At 42.1% G+C, this 24,692-nt stretch overlaps 2 protein-coding genes across 3 annotated transcripts; both read left to right on the top strand.

Annotated features, from left to right (window-relative positions):
* Positions 1-2,647: 2,647 nt before the first annotated feature.
* Positions 2,648-3,076, top strand: LOC135479367 (uncharacterized). Its single transcript, XM_064759568.1, has one exon. The coding sequence runs from the start codon at positions 2,648-2,650 to the stop codon at positions 3,074-3,076; it is 429 nt and encodes a 142-aa protein (XP_064615638.1).
* Positions 3,077-9,216: 6,140 nt separating this feature from the next.
* LOC135468478 (heparan sulfate glucosamine 3-O-sulfotransferase 6-like) lies at positions 9,217-24,082 on the top strand. Of its 2 annotated transcripts, XM_064746771.1 has the most exons (3): positions 9,217-9,233; positions 10,349-11,306; positions 20,902-24,082. In XM_064746771.1, the coding sequence occupies exons 2-3, from the start codon at positions 10,447-10,449 to the stop codon at positions 21,518-21,520; spliced, it is 1,479 nt and encodes a 492-aa protein (XP_064602841.1). In that variant the 5' UTR covers positions 9,217-9,233; positions 10,349-10,446; the 3' UTR covers positions 21,521-24,082. The 2 variants fall into 2 exon arrangements, with proteins under 2 accessions (XP_064602841.1, XP_064602833.1); XM_064746763.1 differs by lacking the exon at positions 9,217-9,233 and having other exon boundaries at positions 10,283-11,306.
* The last annotated feature ends 610 nt before the right edge of the window (positions 24,083-24,692 follow it).

Below are 24,692 nucleotides of genomic sequence, written 5' to 3'. Positions count from 1 at the left end.
ATTAACCAAATTTTATTTCCACACTACAAAGCCAGCATTCAGAAATTCGTATATTAACCTTTGCTGCGATTGCGAATATTCAGGGGACGTGTTAAAATAACTTTAACAAAATGCTGCAGATATATTTCATAAACGAACATGACATTTCCCATTTTCAATTGCTAAGTACCATTCTTGTTAGTAACGCACGCTCATATATACATGCCACTGTCTACTTTTTTCTGTGCAGCAGCTATAAGACAGGATAGGGCATCTGAATTGTACTGCATGGCTTTTGTATCTACACTCTGTAAGATGAAAAATATTAGGCCTGTCTGGTAACATAGAATAATCGGCTCTGACGAAAGACATGACAGCGGCAGATGTCAAACCCAACATTTTCAAAGTCTCAAAAGATGCCTTAGCTTCGCGTGCTTTCCCGCTCCTATTTAGACATTGACATCAAAGGGCAAGCTATATTATAGTTCCAACATATGACAAATTACTGGCGTTTTCTTTGATGCTTTCTGGTATTCCATGTAGATGGGAATGGCTCCGCTAAGTCTCCCTCCGTTGGATGCAGCATATAATATTGATGGCAGTATGTAAGAACACATCCTTCACATAGGAGAATGAGATACACCTGTGGTAATCCAGGTGCAAGCAGACATGATAATTCACTGTTCAGCAGAACGACGGCGTTTTGTTATCTACAGCGAATGACTGGCATGAAATTTTGCTTATAGGAGTGAGGGAAAATAATGAGCGAGTGAGGTGAAATTAACTCAAACATTCAAGTTGGTCTAAGCTCTTCAGGTGATAAAGACAGTTATTCTCTGTTGCGAGAAAAAATAAAAGGTATAGAGTGTGCTCGAGACCAAATACATGTCTCACTATTGAAGACTTTGAAAGACAGAAGAAGTCTGAAAGTTTTGTGACACAGCGTTAGCAAAGAAAAGAAATGAACTTTGTATCAACAAAAAGCCTATATACTACAGCGAAATCCTATGCACACTACAGGTTTTTTTAGATCGGAAATTAGTTGGTTTCAGCTCTAGGTCAAATTCATGTCTCACCCTTGAAGACTTTGAAAGGCAGTCCGAAAGTTTGGAGACACTGCCATAGCGAAGACAAGAAATGAACATTGTATCAATACAAAGCCTATACTGTAAAGCGCAATCGTATACACACTACGGCGTGAGTTTGTAGTGCTTTAGCTGTACAGGTCATTATCCGTGATCACCTTTTATGAGCCGCTAAAACACGGGATTTAAAACAAGGGAGGATTCCTTCCTGTTCACTAACAGTAAAGTGGACATGAAACGTGACAATTCCATCCTGGTTGGCGCCGCTAGAACATAGCTTTATAGACATTAATAAGAAAATGTTGTGTCCGATTATTATAAAGTACAACTTAGAGAACGTGGATCAGGAACATTACACCGAAACATAAACACGGATGATACGTGAAGACTGAGGCTTTAAGACACCCTAGCGTCCGATCACCGCCTGGGCGGTAGACTTAACAACCTGTCCCGATTACAGACAATAAAATGCACAGAGAAGCTGAATGCCATAACATTTCAATCTTACTTGGGCATTTATGACTATGGATGGGTGACGAAGACTCCGCGAAGAGTTGCTATCGCTTTAACATGGATATAAACGGCATCCCAAACACTCAGCGAAAATACTGCCGGTGGACAATTAAAGGGAAACTCATGTTTATCGCGTAATTATACAATCACCTGCACGCTGTGAAGTTTTATGTGTGTCATATCGATCCAAGAGTTTCCTCACAAAGGTATCGACTGACGAGAATATCTTCCCACAACTTCACAAAATCACGGTTCACAGTTAACTCGAATTCCGTTATTAATGTACGTATAGGCATGCAAACCGTACACCGTGTAATATAATCGACCGTGAATATATTCCTGATGTAACAAGTAATTGTTTATCAGTTCTCAGCTACAAGATGAAATAACCACATCAGTAATGGTAAGACCAGTTTAAGAAAACAACAATAAGAGCCAAAGATCCAAAAAGGAAACAAAAAAGAAAAAAATTGCCATATATTGCAACAAAGCTCTCTTCTGTTTTAAATGCTGTTAATATTATCACAACGTCCACAGGTGGCCAATTTGTATTCATATAACTGTGCTATATACTATCCAGGTGGTATTTATGATGAAAAGTACACCTCAATCTCAGTTTTATTTTGTATCCTTTGTGGCGATGTCATCCTATAAACAATGCCTCTTTCACCCACCAAGTATTAGCGTAAAGCAATACCCATTCATTTATTCATTCCATCATTCCATGAAAAATGCGATGAACTGTAACACCGAATCTCCCATGCTGAATGCGATCATCTACAATACAGAAGTTTACATATAGATTGTGGTCATATCGAAGTCCCCGTGATTCGGATTGTGATCCCGTAATTATAATACTGAAGTCTCCCGTTAATATAATGCTAAAAACTCCATGCAGAATGTGATTATCTCTAATACTAGTCTCCATGCAGAATGCGGCCATCCGTGATTCAGAATTCTACATCCGTAATTTGATCAGCTGTAATACCAAAGCCTCCGTGCAGAATATGATCATATGTAATACCAAAACCTCCGTGCGGAATGTGATCATCTGAGATGCTGAAGTCTCCATGCGGAATGGGATCATCTTTGATACTGAAGACTTCATGCAGAATGGAATCATCTTTGATACTGAAGCCTTCATGCAGAATGGGATCATCTGTGATACTAAACCCTCCATGCGGAATGGGATCATCTGTGATACTAAACCCTCCGTGTGGAATGGGATCATCTGTGACACTGAAGCCTTCATGCAGAATGGGATCATCTGTGATACTGAAGCCTCTGTGCAGAATGGGATCATCTGTGATACTGAAGCCTCTGTGCAGAATGGGATCATCTGTGATACTGACGCCTCCTTACAGATTGGGATCGTCTGTGATACTAAACCCTCCATGCGGAATGGGATCATCTGTGATACTAAACCCTCCGTGCGGAATGGGATCATCTGTGATACTATAAAGACTCCGTACAGAATGGGATCGTCTGTGATACTATAAAGACTCCGTACAGAATGGGATCGTCTGTGATACTATAATGACTCCGTACAGAATGGGATCGTCTGTGATACTATAAAGACTCCGTACAGAATGCGAACAACTCTATAATGAAATAAGTCTCAATACAGAATGTGGCAATATTAAACACTGAATTCTTTATGCTCACGTATAACTATGAAACCTTCATTCAGGATATTATCAGCTCTAATCATGCATTGTCATCTTTATCACAGAAGTTTACATGCCGACCATATAATATTGAAGCCTCCCATGGTGTGGATTTTGATCCCTTATATACAATACTAAAGTCTTCCTGAAGATTATCATCATCAGTGATGCTGAATTCGACACATCATATGTATCACAGTGAAGCATTGGAACAGAATGTGATTATCCATGTATAATACGGAAGTTCCCATGCAGAATGAAATCACACGTAACAGTGAAGTTTTCATGCAAAACATGATCTTATAATACCCAATACTCATCTCTCACTATTCTCTGACAACACTTCGTTTGGTAGAGCGTATACTCTAAGTTTGTCTGTTGTTAAGTCTAGGTTGCTGGTGGTAGAGTGACGTCAAATCATTGAAGAGCCCCCTTTTGCTGTGAACATCTGAGCAACGGATCAGCGAAAAATAGGCATCAACCTTGTATACTCCTTGTATAATTCCATATACAGTATTCAGACAGACCGTAATAATGTAGAATATAGTCTTTACGCTGTGATAGTTTGTACAAAAGTCTTAACAGGCCGTCTAAAGCTGGTAACTCACCAGTAAAGCCGGCATACCCGTCTCGTCAACTGTTAAAAACATTTCCACGTGTTAGCTGGCCTCGAACATTGACCCACATCTGCTAATGTAAAGTTTGCGTTTTGTAGTTTGGAATTAATTTCATGCCAATCTCTTGTTTCTTGTCAACCCTTCACTTGAGCTTTAAGCGAAAGGGTAAGTGCATTCCAGTGACAGGAGGACTCGAGTTACGATGTCGTGTTGACAGGTTTGGCGGGGGTATTTCACGGCGCTGCTACCCGACGCACTACCCGAAAGATCTCCCGTTTTGGAGTAGGCCTACACATGCATGCAGCCTGATTACTCCATCCAATGACGAGCACACTCTCCTTCACTCGACAAACTGTCAAAGTCTAATCAGCGTGTCGTTTATCATGGAAAAATATTACAGGGCGCCCCAACCTTTTTTGATATACATGTGTATTACGGAGAGGAAACAATTAGCAGAAACGTATGGAAATTCAAACTACACGCGTTTCCGTGTTGTACATGACTATTCCATATTTTCAACCTACTTTAATCTCCATTGCGTAACGTTAACCTTACACCTACTGTTACTTTCAGAGTTTTCCGTAGAGTCATAAGTCCAAAGGGCGCCAGACATTTGCTAGTGTTGTTCAGGAATACTTACGGACATCACAGGTTTACATATTATGCAGATTTTGAGAAAAATAAGACGTGGGTGTTTAGATGCTGTAATACACTGAGTATTAGTACCAGCCGTGTTCATATTTTATTTCCTTCCTTTGATGTCAAAGATTCATGGGGTTGTCTATCCCATACACTGAAATTAAGACTTGCGACAGGAGAAGGGGGTATTGTAGACTTAATGCTTAGGCTGTATTTGAGGACAAGCAATCATGCTGGGAAATTACATACTGCCAAGTTGAACAACCAGCAATTGTTGCAATAATTCATTAATACAAATAACAAAGCTTTTAGATACGTATCCGACTGTCTTGGGATGTAGTCTTCAGCGGATGTGTTCGTATGTCTTTGTGTTTACATGGGAAATGTTCTGTCCGTTATATATACGAGTATCGCTCTTTCATTCCTCGTCGTGTAGTTATGATGATATCGCTCCAGGCCAGCTTTTTGCTCTACATGAGTCTAACTGGCCCTCAGCTTTCGTGGAAAGGTGATGCAAGATGGTGTAAAGTTTGGGTCATTAATTACAAGCCCGGAACCTTTGCGCCTGTGCCGACTTCCTTCGCGCTTCCTTTGATCCAGTTTTTTGTATCTGCCAGTCAACACGGGTTCCCAGCCCGTTTGACCCGGACTCTGTATCGGTTACCCAGGGGTGACGCTTGTATCTAAAGTCAAAGTAATAAAACTCGGCTTCAGATCGCAAGTTACTTTGAAATATCCGATGTAAGACAAATTTTATGTCGCCACAGCTGTTCTGGAATCCCGAGCAATACATCATCGTCTTTGGCACATGTTGGTAGATTTTGCAAGTCCATGCATGGAGAAGTGAGAAGGGTAAAACGGCTTTACCAGGACAGAAATACAGATCGACATAAAGACGCTTGCAGATGCAAACTTGTTCTTTACTTTCGGCATTTTGATTTCCTCCCCTAAGTCAAAGTTGTTTTCCTTGTAGCACGTCACGTGGCAGTGCTGAAATCGTCTGCGCCACCAGAGCTTGTGTTTGCACTTAACTGAACTGATCCAGACGTATCAACGATTACTAAAGTGTTTTGGGTGGTTTCTCAGGGAACGAAAAGTGGGCTAAAGCACAGAAGCTGTTTTTCTAACAGTTATATATATTTCATACATTAAAAATGAAATGGGAACAAAACGTATATGTCAAAAATCCTCCAAAAATATTTGCTGAAAGGTGAACAGCGATGGTTTTAAATCCGAATCTCAGAGTTATTTGAGTAAATATACAGTGTTGATTGCGTTGCGTTTTTCTGTTATTGCACATCAGCGTGTGCAATTTTAGGACATGTTTCACCCTAAAATGAACCTTCACAATTCTGGGACAGCCTATGTTTTTCTGAAAACGCTGTGGTTCCCCGTACGTGGGGTCTCCGGGGTAGAACGAATAAGACCTCAGCCACTAGACAAGCTTGGTGTAAAAGACGACTAACCTAGAGCTCTCCCTTGGGTCCACATTAAATTTGCTGTTAAGATGTGTACTGCGTCATTTTTAAAATTGATGTTGCTTACCGTACTGTAGATAGATATTTAACATATATTTTCAGTTTATTGTATAAGAGCTATATTTTATGACATTAAAGGCCACTGTATAACAACTATATTCAGTTACTTTCAAATTATTTTAGCCGATCACGTCTTAAAACTTGTCAAAGGTGTCACAAAAACTGCACTGAAGAAAAAAACTAAAAAAAAACACGAATGTCGGTTACCACCAATGATTTTATGACGTTCTCAAAACACATAACGAATGGCTATTTTCCATACGTTATACCGGACAACTGTAAACATTTAGTTTAAAAATACTTAATCGACAAAGAAACATTCCACAATCACCACAAGTCCTTTTACAACAAGTCCTTTTTCTGCGAAGACTGAAAGCGTTGCAGTCTTAGTGTCCATGATATACACATACATGTAGTGTCACAAGTTAATGTCATAACGTGTTTCGGTGGATGGCTTTGAATAGTGTATTTGTGGTGGCCTGCCATCTCATTCACTATTCTCGCCTCCTCATACAACACACACACGTAATAACTCCTCTTGGCCATTGACGCCTCTAACATTGTTTGTAGCTGGACTACAATTTACCCTTTGAGTATAACTTCATAGAATAAATGTAAAAACCTTTACAAAAATATACCCGTTGAATAAGACTGAATAACGTCATAAATTTTTTGTTAAAGATAACAATGAGACCCCTGTCTCTCTATACCTGGTCTCACGGGTCTATAGAGAACAATAATAAGCTGTGGGTATAATATCTATAACAATAACCAGTACTGGTATTGCGACATACACTAGTGAGCAAAGATCTGACATCATGTCCAAGTCAAGAACGTTTGTAGACATCATACTGTTCAGTATGTGATTACAATGTGACTGACTGGTCGTGATCAGGCTAGCACGCCGAGTTTGTGTGGGAATCTGGTCTTTTAACCTCTTACATCACTACACATGTTAACGCACAGTGCCCTGAGTGCCTGTGACATTTTTGTTTGTCATGATGAATGACAGTCAAAAAATCCACCTTGGTGGACTCCACATTAAATCCCGCTGGTATAAACAATGACGCTGTTTGTATCGGCGATACCGGTGACCTCTGATATACACAGCTGAATTCTGCCTCCTTGACTTAGCCAAGTGTCTCCCTCATTATTTGAACCAGGTAAAATCTGAAATATGCACTTAGCATTTGACGTTTTCTTTTGTCCTGTGCGAGGTCGGTATGCGTGTTTGATGATAAAAGCCCTGGAGAGCTAGGCCCGACATCCCCTGAACGGCGGTACACCTGTAGAGGAGGAGTGAGAGCCTCGGGCTATTCTCATATATTATTGATATGTGACACTGTCTAATAGTAATAATATACGTTAGCGTTGAGCCGCGCATAGTGGATGGGCCGCTAAAACCACAGCCCACTTAACACTGACGTCGAACCAGCTTCGACTTGCAGAAAACAGACGGTGTCAGAGACAATAGCGAAGCTAAACAGAGCGTAAAACAAAATTTTAATGTCAGCCGGCCTCAGAAAGAAGGTATAACGGGCTATTAATCGAAATAGCAGAGGATTTGACTCCAATGGCTACGACTTACTGTGACATTTAACTCGTTGCGTGACAGTTAAACAGGCGAGTCTGATCTTTCCGCTGTTTATTACGGCATTTCGCCAAGAATCCATGTGTTCTCCTGAATATCTAGACAGACAAGGGACTTAGTGTGTGTTTGTGTTCTTTACCATGATGTACTGTACAGTGTTCACCGGGGTCTAGGTTAGACTGGGCCGGCTGTACCAGCCTAACAACCTCCCGACAACGATCAGGCCCATTACGACATAGGCGATGACAACTCAGCTGTATCTATGATTAATGAATACGCAACAAGTGAGCAACCTAAGCTTATCTGTTCATCTCCCCTAATTTGATTACTGTCCCTTTTTGTTACCTTTGACAAAATGCTTAGTTAGTATGTACATATCACAGCGAGTTAACATATAAGAACATGTAATGATATAAGCAGAGAGGAGATGCGCGTCTAAATCATCTAAGCTATGTACATATTCTGCGCCCTTCTGTGTTATGTGTACAGAAAAAAGAAAGTTATGGCTATGTCCACACACTGGTGTTCCCCTCCGTGATATTGATATCACCGGCTTAATAGGTTCGTACTTTGTACGTCCAGGGTTAGTATGACAATGCAATCATTGCTGGCTGTATGTATTTTGTTTTTCTGTACTATGATGAGACTAACATACATATGTACATACACTAAATAAGGACTGAGGCGAATTCTACAAAGCTATTTCTAACTTGCGGACGTTGGAATTTTGACACGTTTGGCATTTATGAGATAGATTTAAATTTCTCATAAAAAAAAATAGCTTTGCGGGCGTTGGAATTTTGACTCACTAGTAAAATAACATTTATCAGGTGGTCAAAATTTTAATTCCATGGCCAGAGAAAAACTCCGAAATGGTTTTTTCAAATCTGACTTAAGACAAAATAAATTTGTGGGCTCGATCCGTTGTTTCAAATGTATAAACTGTTTCCATCTTGATGCCATCATGTTGTCAGCGCATTCAGTGTAAAAATGACCATATGTTTGTATCTTGTCACGAAATGAGACCTCTACGACTTCTGTCCCCTAGCGACTGCTTGTCAGTAATTAGCACCCGCTATGTCCCCACCCCATGCACTCCTGTCCCATCCTCTAGATTACGTCTCCCAGCGCTCAATGCCACCTGGGCACGCGATACTCCCACCGTGACTAGATAATTACCCCAGCCAAATCTGATTGACAAGCCTGATAGATTTTATATATATTATTTGGCCTGTACATTCTGTCAACAGCTATCGTTTCTCGCAAGTCGGCTTGCTGTGGATTATTGTTTACACGTTGTGACATTGATGGGCGTGAAAGTCAATAGCTTATGTAGGTGCTGTTGTTTACGGTTCGCTGCTATAACTGGGAAACAATTACTGGTCAGCTGGAAACTCGCCTTAAGCATAACTGTGTGAACACTTGGGCCCCTCAACCGTGAGCGAAGGGCGTACTTAACGGGGTCACCTCAGTCTCACTTATACTTTGTATGTCTACCCCACCAAGTCAGGCCTTATATTAATTAGATATCCCTTGGTAAGCATCGATTATCAGGATATAAGCAGATGTGCAGAGGTACCAGAATCAACGATAGACATAGCTTGGTGAGTTCCGTTCATTTGTATTCTAACGTATTTCATAAAAATTGGGCCTACATACATGATGTTGCTTAACATATGCTTCATGCTGAAGTCCGGTTAGATTTTTATTTGGAAAAAAATGTAATTTTGTTACAAATCAGTCCAGACTTTAAACTTTACTTTCAAATATTGGTTTACGAAGGTCAGGGGAAGTAACTCGATGTAGCGTGAGGAGTAACCCGTGTCAACGAGTCCTCCGTGGTGGTCTTTCAGCAGACCAGTAACGCCATGGAGATGAGAAACGGCACTGGAGATTGTATCATGGGGAACGTGAAACCGATTTAAAAGTGGACTCTTTGAAGGTTCGTGAGCCAGACCAGGCCAGTTTGTCAGGCTTGACTGTTACTATTGATCGAGTAAAAAGCAGTCGCTTGTAACTCTCACTGGATCGTTATAAAATGAACCAGTCGTCTGTTTTCGGTTAATTGTATTTCACTTTTCTGTAGACACCTACTCCGTGTAAGACAGGATATCAGCAAAGTCGGACACGAAATAAGCTGTCGTTTTCGGTCTAAGGATACAAATCTAGAGATGGAGCAACTGTGTTCTGTTTTGTTCCGAGCTATAGTATAAAGGTAACAGAGAGCTGGCTTGTCAAATATAATTTTCCCTCTCGATTGATTTGTGGTGAGTTCCTCTCATTTTGACGTTCCCATGTGCTGTAAACCAAATTTTCCTGCGAGGCGTTGAGGCGTACATAGCTGGCTGATTGTCCGTATTTCTGCTAAATCAATGGCTGTTTGCCCTTGCACTGTATTCTCTCCAAATTTTCGACTTACTGGTCAATTACTGATAATTTGCAGAGTATCTGAACGAGCGGCAGAAAGACGGACTAGCTCTCCGCGCTAATTGAGTATTTCACGAAGACAGGGACGGCCCACACTGCTCACGAGAACCAATCAATAACGACCTTTGGGTCACATGACACTCGCTTCCTTTCACCATTCAATACGTAGGTAAACACTCCTACGATTACAGTCTCCTCTACGACTGCGTAAAGTTTCAAAGCAAGATGTGAGTGTAGGTTTGTTACTGTTTGTTTCCAAGGTTAATCATAGGATGTTTTTCTTACTCTGTAGGTAAGGGACTGTGGAACAGTGGTGCGTGGAGAAGTGTGTGGCCGTGGAACGGGGAAGTCCTCGCGTGGTTGACAGCGTCTCCCAGTGGACGGGCGGTCATGCAATGGGAATGTCATTGGACAAGAGACCGGGGGCCATTGACGATTCTCACCACACAGGAGGCGCAAGATGACCAGGTTGCAGATAGTGGACTGCAATATAGCATGAATGGTTTTCGTTCACGAAGACGGGGATCTCACCGCGTTGTTGCGGCCATGCTCGCGTTCTGTGCCTTGATTGTGTTTGTCGTCTACAGTCTGTCTCGAAATACCTGTTGTCACCCTGTTGACTCTGACTCTTACCCATTGTTTTACCTGCACTCAGGCAAGCCAGATACGTACGAGGATGGAGGCAACATAAACATGCAATCAGCCTTGCATAGAGAGAGGCCATCTCCGGCTCATGATCGCGCTAAAGCAGAGACATCCAACAAGTCCCTACGGAAACCTCTGCTTCACGACACAGGGCTGTGGGACTACGGTGAGGGAATGACACGGCCAACAGGCCTGCCTTTCCATGCCGAGCGACCCGCCGGAAAACTATCCTACAACAACCGCGTTCTTAGCTCGTCAGGTAAACTGGTAGGTACAGGTCAAGCTCCGGAGGAGTCTTCCTACAACGACGACTCCATTTACATTGCGCAGGAGTCGCCTAAGGCGGACAAGAATGCTGTTATAGACATAGACAATCGTGAAAACAATTCCATATACAGTGTGCCTGGAAACTCAAACAGTGATACCATAATAAGAACTAGCGACAGTGCTACACGCAAACTACCTCAGTCCATAATCATGGGTGTGAAGAAAGGCGGCACCCGAGCCTTGCTGGAGTTTATACGACTGCACCCAGACGTCAGGGCCCCTGGGCCGGAGACTCACTTCTTTGACCGGCATTATCATAGAGGATTAGACTGGTATAGGTAAGTCATACTAAACTCAAGTTGTTTGTCATGTTGGTCAGTATCTGGATATAGAGAGAGAATTGTTTCTATTATATGTTATCTGTGGACCTCTGAGATAAACCCCATAAGTGGTTGTGACTGTGTATGGGAACAGTTGTGGTTTTACATCACATGATCAGACTTTACGTTGTCGGTAGGGGCACTAAATAGTTTTGTTTGCACCTGGCATGCTTCATGGGGACTGAAAGCTGGAGACTCAGCCCTTCGACCCTCACGTACTGCTACAATAGGGTATTTGATCTGTTAACAGTAGTTGGAGAGTACCACCCGGCTTGCTGCCTTTGATCTATGTTAAGTGGATTAGCATTAGGTCTTTAATGTGGGGTACCCGTTGTGTCAAGTATGTTAAGTGAGTATTAATCCAGAGCTAGTGTCCCACTCACAGGGAGTCAAGCACGCCTGGAGTGGGGGATAGACACTGCTTTGTTATGAGGCCTATCCCTGCCCCCTGCAGTCTCCACGATTATCATCCTCGCCCCCCCTCCATTTCTTATCTGTCGGTTTGTGTTTACTTTCATTTAGCCGTCATCTAATTCGTATCTAATTTTCCATTTTTGTACCTGTAAGCATATTTCATCAACATAAAGTTCCAATGCTCTGTCTATCCCTTTAAAAAAGTTTTACTTGTGTGATCAATCGTAAACGCATCAACGCGTTGGAAATATTTTGTTCGTTCTCGGTTTAAGTTGTCTTAAGAATTCCGTTGTCTAAATTATGTTCCTCTGGAACCGACATATATGAGAATATAGGGGTCACTGAAAACGAGAACACTAGAGATTCTGACGGGGACATTGTGGGTAGATGTTGCCCAATAAGCATCTCGAATGACCGCCGTGAAAAACTAGTCTTTTCGGCACGTTCAACCATCTGGGCAGATCAGACCGCCTCGTACTTACAGTAGGTTTAATGTTTAGTATCCATCAGGAACATCCATTATAGCAATTTCGCAGTGTTTGCTAATTGTTAAGTGATATGTCTTATGCCTGGTTCCGGCGTTTAACTTTTGTTTCATCCGAGGGTGTGCTTTTTGTAAAGAATTCTAAAATTATCTATGTCTCATGTAGATATCCACATTTTAATGACATGAACATGTGGAAACGTATTTTGTGTATATGGTTTTTATTTTACCCGCGTTAATTGAAGTGGATTAATTAATTGGTGTTTATTTTTAAATTAATATTATTCCTTCAATATCAACTGCCGTCACAACTCACCTGGTATAGCATTTTAATTTGAGAATGTAAGCATGGCCTGTATAACAGGGATATGGGTAACCTGCCTAGAATTTGAACAGAACAGTCATTTTGGTACAAAGCCTTGAGCCATGAATGCATGAGCTACATAGGGTTTAAACGTCGTTGTCTATTCAACCCTCTTAAACTTTCGAATTCATAAAGGAGAATATATGGATTTCGTAAACTTATAAATTTTGTCTCAAATGCAGCATGCCGAGTTGGGCGTCTTTCGCTAGCCGGCGTTTTCAAGTACATGGTATCAAACTCCCTGTATGTTGGATAAACATCATCCCTTACAGAAGATATAGGGAAATGAAGTTTGCCCCATGCTGGGTTTTGGTTGAAAACGTGGTCAGATTGCATTGTGGCAGAGTGGCGCCTGTTCTTGTTCTTACTGCTCTCTCAGTGCAGGCTGGCCTCTGCGGTGGTGTTAGGCCCCCGGACGTGTCACCCACACGGGACCTGTTTATTTCTCAGCGTAGACAAATTTCCTGGAGACCCTGTTGTATGTTGGTTAGGGCTGAATGATCCAATGCTTTCATAGCTCGCTGACAGAAAATTGCGGAGCTGCCAGGAAGTCTGCCGTTGTAGCAGCGGGACATACGCCAGAATGAAGTTTAAGCCCTTTAAGGTGTAAGTGATAAGTGTCCGGGTCTTAGCCCGTCTTGAACAAGCAAACAAATCCCATCCCTAAGGAGATGTATTTTGTTGCAATGTGCGCTGAAGAAATGTGTTTCCATGAATGCTGCTAGTTAGTGTATTATTGGTCCGAGTGGATCATTGTTCGTCTGTCTTACTACTTCTTCTCCATCCGCTATTCCATACACATCTTCCCCTGTTGCCCCGCCTCTTGATCTGGACATCCAGGCGAGACGTACCGGCGACCTGTGAGACCTCAACGCCTGTAGAAATGTCCTTATGAATCAAAAAATCACGCCTCTACGAGCAGTAATTTGCTGCGCGAAGTGAATCGATGGAGTTCTTAAAGCTAGGGGAATTCGGAACTGATTTATGGCGCTAAAGTGTTGTTTTAGGTCGAGTGCTTCTACTTGTCCACCTTCTGTGGCTTTGCGATGGAATCTTATACGGCGATATGCTGCAATATATTGCAGCGGTTTTACAGATAATGTTATCCGATTTGCAAACTGGCCTAGATACGACTTGACCCATATTTGACGAGGTTACAGAGCCTGCTCCCTGAACAAATGTTTATATTAGGTTTGTTTCGCGTTTGTTTACAAAACATGTTTACAGTTTTAGAAAAAAACGCCCTCCGGATAAACTGCCAGGTAGGGGCATCTTGTAGGCAAGCTTATCTTCATAGAACACACCAGGATTGTACGTAATTTGCACGGCAGAGAGAGAGGTGGGGAAACCCACGTGAGTAGGTTTGCACAGGACGGGGTCATCTAAGCGGTTTGACGGTTCTGAAGTGTGCTAATTATCGCTGTCAAAACGTTTGATGATAAGTAATGTGCTGACGACGCCATCTTTTGGAGGAGTTTGAAGGGCCCCGAAACCCAAGCGTAGGTGATGAAATTCACTTCCGTGAGGTCCGAATAACCAGCATTCTCACGCGCGGCATCAGTTCCGCTCTAACAGGGTTATCTCATTGCGTCCAGTAAGTCGCCTTCTATCTTTAGCTGTTGTGTTTGAAGGGGTGGGGACTTCAATGAATGCTGACATAACTGGCCGACTGGCAGGCTCTATCCCGTGCCCCTCCGCCGTGGGAACTGACCGTACGCTGCCCTGACCACTGCGATAACACGGGTTGGAGTGGGTCACTGTAAGTGTGTGCCTCCTCTCTGAAGTTCGTGCTCAGTGTTTTGATAAAGAACCCGTATGTCAATTTACCTTTAAGCTGAAGACAGGGAACCAGTCTGTAAATGAGGCCTGCTAACACAGCCTGGCCTGTCCCGACTGTCTTAAGGTTGAAAGGAAGAACTGGAGGGATCTACGGCGGAACGTGCCTAATTTTAACCCTGCCAATGCCTATCACTTCATTAAATCCCAATTTTGCTCCATTTAACCGAGATATCGTGCTGTAGGAATCGATGACGGACTTAAGGTGGGATCAGTGCAATGTTATCTTCCAGGTAGGGGCTCTAATCGGGGGCCAGCTGATAGCGAGAGGTTTACGAACCCGGCTATCGCTGCCTTTGACAACGTCTGTAGGCATACAGGCCTAAGTTTGACCTGAGCGGACTCCCGCGTTATCGAAGAGGTAGAAATAGTGTTGGTGGTAGATCGGACAGGGATTGATTCGATCAGCTTGAAGACTACATTCCTGCGACAGACAGACAATTTAATATACATGTGCATGGTAGTTGAGATCCCAGTGTAAACCACACAGCTCTCCGTCCATAGATGTAGCTTGGGCCGAGGGGTCGATATATTGGAGAGCTCTGTTACAGGTATAGATCATGCAGGTAATTAGATAATTAAAGAGGAGCAACCTCAGGGAACCAACTACATTAGCGGAAGTCTCCAGTATGTGGCGAAAAGACCAGGTTACCCCCCCCATTCCTCGGCTAACATATTGTGCTCCTCTCCGTCGACTGTGATACTCATGCTTATATAGCTTTCGGTTCTGACACCTGTATATATACTCGAAACATTGAGAAAAAACAGTGCTCCTTATGTGTGCGAGAAGATATTTCACACTGGATGGCAAATGCAAAGAAAGTTAGCCTATTGTCAAGGATATCAGTTGTATGTAAACTTTCAGAAAACAGACGGAGGGTATACTCATTTTTTCTTTGCCTATCATTTGGTTATTTGCTGGGTATATAAATATAATTTATTAGACGTCACTGGTCTAGAAATAGCGGTACTCACAAAACTGTGTTGTCATCACATTTAAAATACAATCACATTGAAACAATCGGGAATGCTTAGTCCACCAGCAAAAACATTCATGTATTCATTTTAAGGACGTTTGCCTTTATTCATCAAGGTAAATCATATATCGCGCTAGGGATAAGAATATCCTCCCTGGTAGATGGAACCCATTCGCCAACGATTTCGGGTTTCAATGGACACTATTTTCTGCACTTAATGTAATTTTACAGAGGATATTAAAACAGAACTCTTCCTGGGATTGGAGAACTAAGAAATAGAATTATCTAACTATTCTAAGTTAATCAGATGTCAATCTCGCGAGTTATTAACGTACGACAGGAATTTAATTAAACAGCTTAGCTCCGGATCTTTTCCCCATAGGTGATTGAAATCCTGAAACAATACAGGAGCAGTGTGCTAGCCGGCGGAGAGTAGCTCATCCTAAATTTATTATACACGGTATAGCGTGTAGCCAGGATGCGGATAAAAACGCCTTATTTCTTCTTTATGTGAAAAGGTACAACAAAAAAAATCAGTTGATAATGAGGCTTGTGTCTATTTTTACCGTTGGTTCCTATGTTATGCCTAGAAACATGTGGTGGACATGGAGAAAGATTAGAGTATTTGTGATTTCGTTTCGCCTATTGCCACAGGCGCTTTGAGCCCCGGATGTAAACCGCGACTTAGTCTCTTACCTTTGAGGTGTTAGGAAAGGTGTCACATCGTCTGTGCATCGATCATGTACTGTACAGGGCACCAGGCAGCGTGTTGATACCGGAAACAGCCCACGAAACGTGTTACCCCAGCGTACTATATCTCTTGCAGACTAGCTGGAGATATGTACAACGGGCATTGTCTAGACTCACTGAATGTACTTATCAGTTTGACCGCAACATGTGACGGATCATCGCGTTTTACACCCATCTATAGTAAGTGTAACCGCTAACCGGAGATTAAAAGAAAGTTTCATGCATTCTTTTAGCTGGAGCGAGCAGCTTTACTTAAGGACGTTGTTGTTGTTTTCGATGTTGAGGGCTGTGTAGGCCTTCTTCTTGTCATTATTATGAGAGTGCATTTTTTAATGAGCATACGGCGCAGCGTATGTTCGCACATGGGTAATTTTTTTTCTATTCCGAGTTGCAGAAACGTATATGTCTCTTGAAATATAAGTTATGTAGGAAAAAGACGCTAAATTCTAAGGCGAGCCATAATAGTGAAGCTGATATGTGAGGAGTACTAAAGTAAAGCTGTATTACACAAGGGGATACAGATGAAGTCAGGCTCATAGGACTCCCATCAGCGGCTGGTTGTCTCAGTGCAATAACCAGGAGAGTTTTCTGTTGCTGTTTTGTGGCAGTCATCCCCCAGCATCAAGTCTGACAGTGTACGGCTGTAGCACATGAAGTCTACACACAAAACCAATGCATGCAGCACTCGCTCGCAGGCGTCCTCCAATAAAGTATTATCTTCTTCAGGAACACAAGACAATAACACATATTTGCCTCATTTGGCTTGTGCTCAGACTCGCCATGTATTATGTTTCGCACAGGTATCCGTAATCTCTCCGATCTATCTCCGATGTCCAACATACAGTCAGGTTGTTTTCGCCAGTCATATTTAGTGTAAAGTGCGTTATATATGTACTTAAGGCCGAGGTTTTCAGGATTGACTAGAAATCTAGTAATTCGGTTTGATGGCATTGATGGGATTGGTGGTGTTATAGGAAGCCCCGCTGATACCCGGCCTTACTGCGGGATTTATGGGCTAAAGGCAGCGAAAGCTTATAGATAATTAATATACATATGCATCCACTTAGACTGATTTGATAGCGTGTTGGACATGGCTTGACGTCACTCTCAGCGATCCCTCATTGTTCAAAATTAGCTGTTATCTGAGAGAAAGATGGCGGCGTGATCTGTCTCTCACTCTCTCCATGGACGGCTATTTGCAAGAGGGTTGCCATGGTGATCTGCCATAGTTACCGTAAATGAAATGAGCACAAGAACCTTTGATGGTCGAATTTAAGCCGCACGAGTTTTGGTCGGTTGGGACTAAGATATAAAATAGCGCTATTATCCTATTTTGCCTTGAAGATAGTCCGCAATAGAAAAGGGGCACCACAACAGCGCTCTGCCGCAAATCCACATGGGAGGGTCAACCTTTCGGAACTAGGACACGCACATCACTCTTCCTGTAATACCCGGTCTTCAGCCTGGATCTTCAGGCTATGTGTCTTGAATCCGTCAAACAGCATTACTTATGATATGCACCGAAAAACCGCCCCAATGTATGAGGTGTCGCATGACCAACACACTTTACTGTTATATCTTAAACTAAGGGTAATATAATGCACCTTCTGCTGGTGATGTTCTTTTTCGTGTGTATTGTATCATTTAAACCCTGTTCAAATGCGTATTAAAATTTGTCTTTTTACCTTTGTCAGGCACAAAGTAGAACCGCTGATGTTATGAAGTTATTCTGACATGTTTTTATTATATTGTATAGAAATGATTAGTCTCATCATTAAGGCACGGTGATTGTGCAGTCATCAGATATGATATGTATGCTGCTGGTACACACAATTTATGTATCAACAGACCACTGTTATAGTTTTCATTGATTTCGCTTCAATGATTCTCACGTTCATATTGTTTTTGGCTGTCAGGGCGTGTGTGAATCTGAAGCTGTAAGGCGATAGCTCTCGAAAATAGCGACAGAGAACGGACGACCAGTTGTTAAAATTATTCGTACAGTTTATGACCTGCTCAAATAAGTGTTTATTAGTGGTATAGGACGGTGATGAACATTAACTCAAATGGAGCAAAAAACATTTTATTTGTGACGGGAGTCACGGACAAAGGATGGTATTGTCCCCGAGGTTGTATTCGCCTGATAGCGTTAGTCAGGCGGACGCAGTGAGGTCGTCACGCTTCTATGGCTCCTCTCCCCGAACAGGCTCTGTCGATACACTGGCTCCTGAGATCTGAGAACAGCCGAAACCCTCCGACACTTGGACGAGGGTTTAATGATCATGTATGTCGTTTGCAATCTCTCAGGAACAAAACTGCATTAGGAGATCAAGCCCCGAAGGATCAATAGATGGTTAAAGCACTACATCTTCTCATCACAAACCACTGTTGACTGCTCGTGAAATCAATGCTTCAGCTAGTAAGAGATTGTTTCCCCAGCAGCCTGTGGTCTGGAGACCAGCAATAACACATGTTCACTGATGTTGTTCAATTTAATATTGCACTCTGGCCTAAGTGTGACATATGTTAGGTTAAGAAACAATCTCAAAGCGATAGCTAACATGACTGATGGGCGAAGATGGCTGCTCTACTATCGGAACACAGTCTTTCAGACAGAAGGTCTCGATCTCTCCTTCGCTCATAGCATACTGCACAGCAAGAACTGACCAATTCAAACAAATTATCCCCGTTCACTCTATACATAGCATGAACCGATGCCTGAAGTTAACTCCAATGAACTCTTTCGGAATTAGGATTAGACGATGCACATGTATCTACAAATACATCTTTGCTTGGTTCGGATAGATGTGTTAAAAACGAACAGAATATGCATCGTTCATTAAGTGATGGATGTTGTAGCCCCATCACTTGCCTCACAGGCGTAATGAGTGCTGGTTTATTGGCGACATAAGTGTGTTAAGTAAATAGTTGAAATACCAATCAGCGGAACGTTTCATCCACTGTGTTGTGGATGACAGTTAAAACAGTTGGGACCCTCATGTAGAATTCAGGTATGTGGATGGATAGTGGGGCTTTGCTGGAATGATCACAGCTGTTTCTGCTGATGACTGATGTGTACACGTGTTATATTACACGACTTGTAAATTGTCTGATTGTCAGGCTACAAGCTTTGAAATAATGAAGAACCCCATTGAATGGGGAGACGAAATAAATACGCCTGGTCCCTGTATTCCATAGTGCATATATAGGTAATGGCAGTCAGCCTCATGACAAAAAGATATGACTTCCTTTAAATATAAGTAATATGGAAAGATAATAGACCACAGATTCTAATTGCATGGCACTACTCGATATGCAGGGATTTTTTTTTAAAAAAAGAAGCATATGGAATGAAACAATAACATATAAAGTTATAGTGTTGTTTGCCTTCCGTATGCCTTGAGATGCGTGCGCCATGTTTATCAAAGATGACGGGACAAGCTGTTGTAAACTGATGTGGACCTGAAGATTACGATGTCCTCGCGAAAACTGGGTCATCCACCGGAGGTGATGAGTTGGGTTGGGACTCGGGCGGAATGATTGTGGGGCGAGCAAAGCTGAGCCGCACCTATGGAGGATACCAGGCATAATTATAGGCAATCCTTCCTCACGAGCTAATGGACAGCCAGTCTGGGCAATGTTACTAAACCATCGCGAAAACATACGACTCTAGTGTCACAAACAATTAGAGACGTTTTGACTCGCTCGTGTCAACACCGATTGCTCATCATTTTCGCAGCGCACTGTATTCAGAAAATAGCATTCTTTTCTTGACGAAGTTTTCCAATTATGTTCGCGGTATGTGAATTCTCCTTGAAATGAGCCAAAGCTGTTAGGTGACAAGTATCACGAGGGGATCTCTTGGGTTTACCAGGCCATATGTAAGTTAAATTTTTGTTAGGTTTTTAGTTTGCCTGCAGTTTGGATCACCTGGCTCCGATTTATCTTCATTTGGAGTGTGTGTCCCACTGCTGCATCGCGCCGCAATGCGAGTGGAGTCAGCATGTCTACAGTTTGAAGGGTCTGCCCTTTTGCTGCTGGTGTGGATGCAAAAACAGCCGCGGTTCCCCAACGTTAACTGATTACTGGCGGTCACAGGGTCCCGAACCTGGACTCGTGCCTGTCGCGGGCTCTTTGTACGGCAAATTATCATGTGTAACATAATAGCCTTTCGCCGTAAACACAACATACGCTGTTTTTTTTCACGACTGTCTTTAGAAAACTTGATTATTTTACATCAAATTGCCCTAGCACCAAATAGGAAACACAGAGCATGGTTAACATTTTCAGCTGCACTTGAAAATTAATCCGTTTTGGAGTGAAGTCGATAATTGAAATCCAGTGTGTACCGTCTACCCGTACTGTAGTTACTAGCTAGCAAGTTTCAGACTCAAGACTCAAGAATGTTGATATTTTTTGTCATATGAAAAAAGCTGTCTTTATAGTATGTGATATATGCCAGTAAAGAATTTAGATACGAGTGTTTTTAATTCTAATATGCAAGAGATTCTGTAAAAACATGCCATAGATTTTCTTAGGGATATGGTAGGGACCTTACTGCCCAAACCTCTTGGAAGGACTTTCGTTATGTACCCGGTATTCACAGAAGAATCTGACCTTTATATAGAGTTTGACATTTACCGTAAAATCTTTCTCGCGTTAAGATTATGACGATGTCATGCGGAGTTTATCAGTTGTATACATGGTTTTGTTTTCGTATTTTGCCAGGGACCAAATGCCACCGACAATAGACGGCCAGCTCACCATGGAGAAGACGCCCAGTTACTTTGTGACCAAAGAGGTACCCCGCCGAATCTTCAATATGTCAAAGGATATGAAGCTGATCCTGGTAGTGAGAGACCCTGTAACCCGTGCAATATCAGACTACACGCAGACACTGACCAAAAAGCCTTGGATAAAAACATTCGAGCAGTTGGCTTTTCTAGACAATGTGACGCGTGTTGTGGATACATCGTGGGGGGCTGTTAGGATCGGTGTGTACGCCAAGCATTTAGAACGCTGGCTCCGATATTTTCCTCTCAGCCAGATGCACTTTGTAAGTGGGGAACGTTTGATCACAGACCCCGCGGGAGAGATGGCTAAGGTTCAAGACTTCCTCGGTTTGAAACGGATCATTACTGCAAAGCATTTTTATATCAACGAAACCAAAGGCTTTCCTTGTTTAAAGAAGCCTGAGGGCAGTGGAAATCCACACTGTTTGGGGAAAACTAAAGGTCGCCAGCATCCCAAAGTTGGGGACCATGTCCTCAAGCGGCTTCGAGACTTTTTCCGACCATTTAATGCCAAATTTTACCAGATGGTACATCAGAATTTTGGATGGCCGTGACCCAATTGTGTTGCCCTGGAGGAGAAAAGATCAGGTTACACTCAGGTCCTTACAAGTGGAATAGCCCGATGGGACCTTCTAGTCAACGAAGGAACCGACCACAAGTGCTAACTTACGTGTGCTGTTTCTCTTTGTCGACTGAGGCTGCATACGGCGCCGGTGTGTTTGACAGCCCCGGATCTTCGATGTGACTTTGTTTGCTATTTATAACGTGGATATTGAGAGTCTGGTAACAGCTTCAAACGACAACGAAGACATGTTTGTCGGGAAACTTGAGAGGCGCAGCAAAGAGGCGGCAGTGCCAGGAACTCTTTGTGTTTTATTGCTACCTCTCTATCCACAGGCGTATTGGGATGGTATAATCAGGGGTTCTCTTATATGACCAGTATTTCACATTTCTTGATTTTACTTGCCACCATGACCATTGATATTCCACTCGCCTACCTCTTTCGTTTATCTTGCCCAAGTTTCCATCAGTTACAATACTCCTCCTATGGGTTGGCCATTAAAGCAGCTTTTTGAAACCTCTTGCTTTCCAACGAATTCGAACATCTGTCAAACATACAAGGTCCAGGTTGTTGTCCTCATGTTTATGAACCAGATTCTATTATCTGAACTACATCCGTCCGAATTTTGGCGACACCTGGAATACACTAACAAATGATTATATCCACTTGAATGGATTTACAATCAAATCAGTTGTGTTTGTGACATTCCAGAGCCTAATTTAAAGACTCGTTCACAAATGTTGTTTTAATGCTTTATATACCTGAACTGATATTAACTGATGTATTGATTGTTGGCTAAACTAATTTCACGTTGTCATAGTTAAAATCGTGCAAGATTTTTGTGTTACTATGTGGTTGAGCGTTTTTGTAATTATGGGAGAAGGTGATCTGCAGAGCTGGTCTCCGTAGTGCATGTTTCCGGATCACATCTGTCTCCAGGAACTGTATCAGTGTTCTAGATGGGTTTTGTTCCCCAAGGCCTGTATTAACTGCTATCCCGGGATCATCACCGGGCCAAGCGAGGCACAAACATTGGACCCAATGTTATGCAGGGAAAATTAGATACACAATATACAGACAAATCAGGTCGAGTGGCTAATGGCTAAGGGGGACGCTGGCTGATTAAAAACACTTTTTTAAAAAAATAATCGGTGTAATCTGTTCTCATAGGGATCCTATCAGACAAATCCATAGAAAACTGATACTTATCCGTTCGTGGCCAGGTACAGTAGATAAGTCAATGGCTACGAAACACTGTCCAAAGTTGATAATTTAAAAGTTGTAAACAGTTACAAACTCGACAGTATCTCTTTATTGGGAAGGGAAATCAAAACAAATCTAAACACACAAGACCGGTACATTTGGCTGTCTTGCAGCAAAAGCATTATGTGTAGGTTGTATATTTGTAAAGAGATAATTTATCTCAAAAATACTGTTTTTTTCGTTCCCTTCGGGATGGTGTTTATATACTGTGATAAGCTTGGAATTGACTGTTGGTAATGTCGCTTCATGTGAGTTGTATCACATCTGATTTTGGATAGTTGGGTAAATTCTCCATTACGCATTGTCAGATGAAGTTGTACCTTTTGCAGTAGTACCTTATGTAAGGTAATCGTGAATAGAGTTACATCACAAGGTGCTATATATTAAAATATGGGCGTAGACATTGGAAAAGCACGCACTTTTTCGCAGGGTTTTTTTTTTGGAGCATATATGTTCATTATACTTGTGTCTAGAACCAGCCTATATGTCTTACGCGCGGCAAAATGAGTTACTTACTGTGTCTGTTCACTAATTTATTGTTATGGTTCGGGAAAAGGGTACATGGAATGTTTGAGAGTAGATGTTGCTGTTGTTGTAGAGTGTGTGAGTATGGCTGATGTTAGGTGAGTGTGGATATGGGGTTGAATGTGACAGGTTGTGTGTTTCAAACGTCAGGTTTGGTGAGAGTCAGCACTGGCTGTAGAACACCCCACCCATAGTAGATCAGATATATGTACTTGTCTGTGTTGGTGAACGTGTCATGTGTGCGCACAATCAAGTTACATTAATGTCGCAGTCTGACCGGTACAAGTAATGTTAAGTTTTGGACAGAGTTTTTCTCGTGTTTGTGATTGCCAGTCATCGTTAATTCTCCTCGGTATAACATATTCCTCTTCGCGGTCCATTTTAGCTACAGCTTGGCAAGAGGTAGAACAACATCTGCTCATGCCAAACATCATTGCCAGTATATCTGAGCATCAATTAGACGGTGAAGTTAAAATGTAGCTGTTGTATGACCCGATCAACACAGTGTGTTGTAAAATTCTTTCCACCGAGCGAGATTCGTAAACATGTTAAAAAGAATTGCTTCAGCGATATAACAGTGCTGGCTGTTGGTTCAGAAGGTTTTTATTGGGTGTACAAGACGATTCGTCAACCAAGCTGGGCTTCATTGTGTGTTTTGAAGAAAATTATTTTTGTGTCAACAGTCGTGCACGAAAGGTTATTTGTTAAAATTGATGTACATTTATCATTGTCATTCTTTCATCGTTTTCGCAAAAGAAAATAAAATATTTTGTCACAAAAGATGTTTTCGAGTCTTTGAGCCGTTTTGTTAACACTTTAATAGCAACATCAGTTTGTTGTGATTTCAACTAAAACTGCTTTTAATCAATTCAGATTGATATACTAACAATATCTATTTGTGACGGCCAGGCCTTAGGTGTCACCTTTAGTGAGCCGAGCACTCCGAGCCGACAAACAAACTGCTTGCCAAAGGACTTCTAAATCGCTTGGTAAAATTCTTCAGGAGTATCATTACACTTCCATCTGTCAGGAAAATGATGGTCCTCGTAAACAACACAACATTGAGCTTCATACGTCTTTAAAGTACCATGTTTAATTAGGAGATGCTTTGACATAATGATGCGTTTGCCTTGGCAGTGTCCATGAAGTACACCCGGAACATTTAATACACTTTTTCAAGTGTATCGATGGAGATCCCATTTAAGAAATTCTTTGACCGCTTCTCACTTGTGTGTTGCCGGTTTTATTTCCTGTTTGTATAATTTCTTACATACCTTTGTCTTTGGGAGCTAGCGTTAAACGTTGTTTTGGAAATGGATCTTGCGATTATCGACTTGGAACGCCCTTTACGGACTACGAATGGTATACGAATGTCG

This window comes from Liolophura sinensis, chromosome 1 (genome assembly GCF_032854445.1).
Source record: "Liolophura sinensis isolate JHLJ2023 chromosome 1, CUHK_Ljap_v2, whole genome shotgun sequence".
NCBI lineage: Eukaryota > Metazoa > Mollusca > Polyplacophora > Chitonida > Chitonidae > Liolophura > Liolophura sinensis.
Note: the sequence above shows the minus strand (reverse complement) of the source record. Positions and strands in the feature narration are given on the sequence as shown.

What these genes read in the sequence shown, in the direction of transcription:
- LOC135468478 (XM_064746771.1), top strand. Translation starts at nt 10,447, where the DNA reads ATGCAATGGGAATGTCATTGGACAAGAGACCGGGGGCCATTGACGATT. An exon ending in AGAGGATTAGACTGGTATAG is followed by an intron (nt 11,307 to 20,901) that starts GTAAGTCATACT and finishes GTATTTTGCCAG; the next exon opens with GGACCAAATGCCACCGACAA.
- LOC135479367 (XM_064759568.1), top strand. Translation starts at nt 2,648, where the DNA reads ATGCGGAATGGGATCATCTTTGATACTGAAGACTTCATGCAGAATGGA.